The sequence below is a fragment of the Babylonia areolata genome, chromosome 17 (assembly GCF_041734735.1).
Source record: "Babylonia areolata isolate BAREFJ2019XMU chromosome 17, ASM4173473v1, whole genome shotgun sequence".
NCBI classification, from domain to species: Eukaryota; Metazoa; Mollusca; class Gastropoda; order Neogastropoda; family Buccinidae; genus Babylonia; species Babylonia areolata.
The window spans coordinates 5,179,124-5,182,818 of record NC_134892.1 but is presented as its reverse complement, the minus strand read 5'-3'; the positions used below and the strand labels follow the sequence as shown (position 1 = coordinate 5,182,818).

At 42.7% G+C, this 3,695-nt stretch overlaps 1 protein-coding gene across 1 annotated transcript in view; it reads right to left on the bottom strand.

The window, feature by feature from the left end:
• LOC143291604 (organic cation transporter protein-like) overlaps positions 1–3,071 on the bottom strand; it is a 28,418-nt gene extending 25,347 nt beyond the window's left edge. Inside the window, exon 1 of the mRNA XM_076601555.1 lies at positions 2,913–3,071. Within this exon, the coding sequence (XP_076457670.1) occupies positions 2,913–2,927 (15 nt within the window). The 5' untranslated portion in view covers positions 2,928–3,071. The remainder of the gene's footprint in view (positions 1–2,912) is intronic.
• Between the last annotated feature and the right edge of the window lie 624 nt (positions 3,072–3,695).

The window sequence follows — 3,695 nt, the reverse complement described above, 5'->3', positions numbered from 1 at the left end:
TCAGGTCTTACCTAGAAAACCGTATCCAGTCTGTCTATTCACGTGGCTTTATTTCTTCCAAAAGGCACGTTCCAAGAGCAGTACCACAAGGGTCAATTTTAGACCCTTTCTTATTTTCTTTGTATATCAATGATCTACCTTTATCCATTCAACATGCAATGTGTGATTTTTTTACTCATGATACATCAATACAATATGCTAGTCACAATGTTGACGAAATTAGTTATCATCTGAATGTCAGCATAAAATCTGTTGAAAACTGGTGTGGTGCTAATAATATGGTCGTGCACCCTGCAAAGACAAAATCCATATTAACTTGTCGTCGTCAGAAAAGACAGAACATGAAATCAACACAGCGTAACAAAAATATAAAGACAATATTTTCAAATAAGTTACTAAGCATATGCTATTTGGCATTATCATTGGTCAAAATCTCTCGTGGTAGTAACATATTCGTTGCCTTATATATATGAAAAAAGGTATCATCTAGTGTATTCCTATTGTCACAGATCAAACACTTTCTTGATAATCATTCTAGACGTGTGTTTTACTTTGCTTATATCCAGTCTCGTCTCAGCTATTGCTCGATTATCTGGGGTAAATGTCCTCTTTCTGCTTCGAAATCACTTTGCTGTTTACAAAAAACGTGCCATCAAAATGATTAGCCAGGTAAAAAATGAATAAATAAATAAATAAATAAGAAACAAACAAAAAAACAAAAAACCAGATGGGTCTGTGCACAATATGTACAAAGAACTTCAAATATTACCTGTTCAACAACTTATTAGATGTAACTCATTGATTCTTATGCATAAAATGATTCATAATGCAAGACCACGATGTTTAAAATCATTATTTTGTTTCCACTTTCAACACAAGTTGTACAGAGCAATTGCCCCGAAGTCTAAAACTGATTTATTCAAGATGAGTATATCATTTAATGGAAGCAAAGAATGAAACATGCTCTTCAGAAACGTCAAATTGCAGCCATGTCTCTCTTCAAGTCTAATATATATATATATTTCTGTTCGATATTATTGATTAACCTGCTCGAGGTCTTTTGCAAATGCTTACTTATAGTTCATTCACTTGTTGCCGCACCATGTTGAATAGAAAGTTGATTGTCTGTAGGATCGTGCTAGCAAACGAACAAATGCAAGTGCGTGTTCGTGCGTGCGTGCGCGCGCGCGCAGATGTGTGTGTGTGTGTGTGTGTGTGTGTGTGTGTGTGTGTGTGTGTGTGTGTGTGTGTGTGTGTGTGTGTGTGTTTGTACCAGTCATGCACCTATTTTGATGGAATTTGTAGGCAGTTCATATTTGTTTCGTACCTTCGTAAGTTTTTTTTGTTGTTGTTGTTTTTCTACCATTGTGATATGTCGTATTGGGACATTGACCTTTGACCTCTGACCTTGATTTTTAATGGGGATTACACTGTCATCATGACCAGTCACTACACCATGTTTGAGTCAAATACATGAACTTAGTTGATCGAATTATCTACCTATCTATCTAGACAATATTCTAAAGTCGCACTTTAGTGTCCTAGATTCAGCTCCAGGAATTTAGGATGCTAAAGTGGGACATATATATATAGAGATAGATAGATAGATAGACAGATAGATATACCAAAGTCAGGAGCTTGACCTCTTATATTCTAATATTTCACCCTGATTGCAATACCATCCTAAAGACAGCAACAGGATAGGTCCAGCTTATCTACTTGGCCTGCAAAGCCCTTACCAAGCTTGGTAAATACACCACTTGCGGTTACCGAGGTGAGGTCAACGTTTTAAGACAGGCAGACGCTCACTCACTCATTATCGCCCTTACTCACTCACCCCTTGCCATTTTTCCGCGTCTATCACTTTTAACTCCATACGAACGGCGAAAGAGACGACGTTAACAGCGTTTTACCCCAATTACCATCATCAAAATATTGCAAGCGGAAGGCTCTTATACTGAAGAGGTGAATGTTGACAAAGAATACCACAATTCTGACGACGGAAGCTAAAGGTTGGGTCATTCGGACACCCACTGGACATCCAAGGGGTTCTGTGTAGAGGAGAAGAGAGGACTGGCCGTACTGAGTGAGTTAACGTAACACTGAAGTAGTGGTCTCGTGGTAACGTGTCCGCTTAGGAAGCGAAAGAATCTAAGCGCACAGGTTTGAATCGAACTTTTTCTGAATGCTCTAAACCTTGAGTGGTGGTGTATACGTGAGTCCTTCAAATGAGACGATAAATCAAGGTCCTGTCTGCAGCATGCTCGTAAAAGAACCCACAGCAACAATAGGGTAATATCCTCGACAAACTATTCTGTGAAAACATCCACTTTAATAACAGGGGGAAAAAAACAGACCTGCAGAGAGAGAAAAGATAAAAGAAACAAAAAAAGGAAGGTGCTGTATTGTAGCGACACGTTCTCCCTGGGGAAAGAAGCCTGAATTTCGCACAGAGAAATCTGATGTGACAAAGAGTTGTAACACAACACAACACAACACAATACAATACAATACAATACAATGCAATACTACCGCTACTGCTACTGCTGCTATTGCTACCACTGCTTCTACTATTACTTCTATCACACACACACACACACACACACACACACACACACACACATCCTCACACACACACACACACACACACACACACACACACACACACATATATATATATATAGAGAGAGAGAGAGAGAGAGAGAGAGAGAGAGAGAGAGAGAGATACATATGTACACACACACACACACACACACACACACACACACACACACACACACACACACACACTACGCTTCCACTCAGAATAACATCCAAAAGTACAAGAAATATCAATAAATGAAGAAGAAGAAAAAAAAGAAAAGAAAAAGAAAGAAAAGAAATGAAAAGAACGAACGAACGAAGCCCCTTACCTTGTCAACGTCCATGGTGTGTTTGTGTGTGCATGTATGTGTGTGTGTCACTGTGTATGTGTGTGTCACTATGCACTGTGTGTATGATGTGTGTTTGTGAGGCTACGGCAGTAGCTGTGGCGGTGTGTTAACTCCTGCCGCCACAGAGTAGGGATGTGACCCGCATTGCCGATCACTTCTTTCACTTTATCTCCCACCACCCCACACACAAAAACACACACACACCCCTCACCCCTCTCTCTCTCTCTCCTCTCCTCTCCTCTCTTCTCTTCCTCCTCTTCTGCCTCTCTCCCCCTACTTCCCCCTCCCCCCCTCTCCCCCTCACCCCTCACCCCCCCCCCCTCTTCTCTCGTGCTTCGCTTCCATGTAAGTCAGTGTCTGTCTGCCTGTCTGTCTGTCTGTCTGTTATAGTGTGTCTGTCAGCTCCACCTGTGTCGCTCACTACACAAGCAGCGGTGTTTCCTGGCCCGAACCTGATTGATTGCATGCCGCTAGCTTCAGTGTCCTGCCCCTACCCCCCCCCCCCCCCCACCCGCCGCGCGCACGCACACACACACACACACACACACACACACACACACACACACACATACATCACCAGCCCCCACCCCCAGCCCCCACCCCCTACCCCCCACCATCCACCATCCCAACACACTCACACATAAATATGTACACTCACTATCGTCGCACGCACGCACGCACACACACACACACACACACACACACACACACAATCACCATCCCCCACCCCCAGCCCCCAACCCCACCCCCACCCCCCACCAT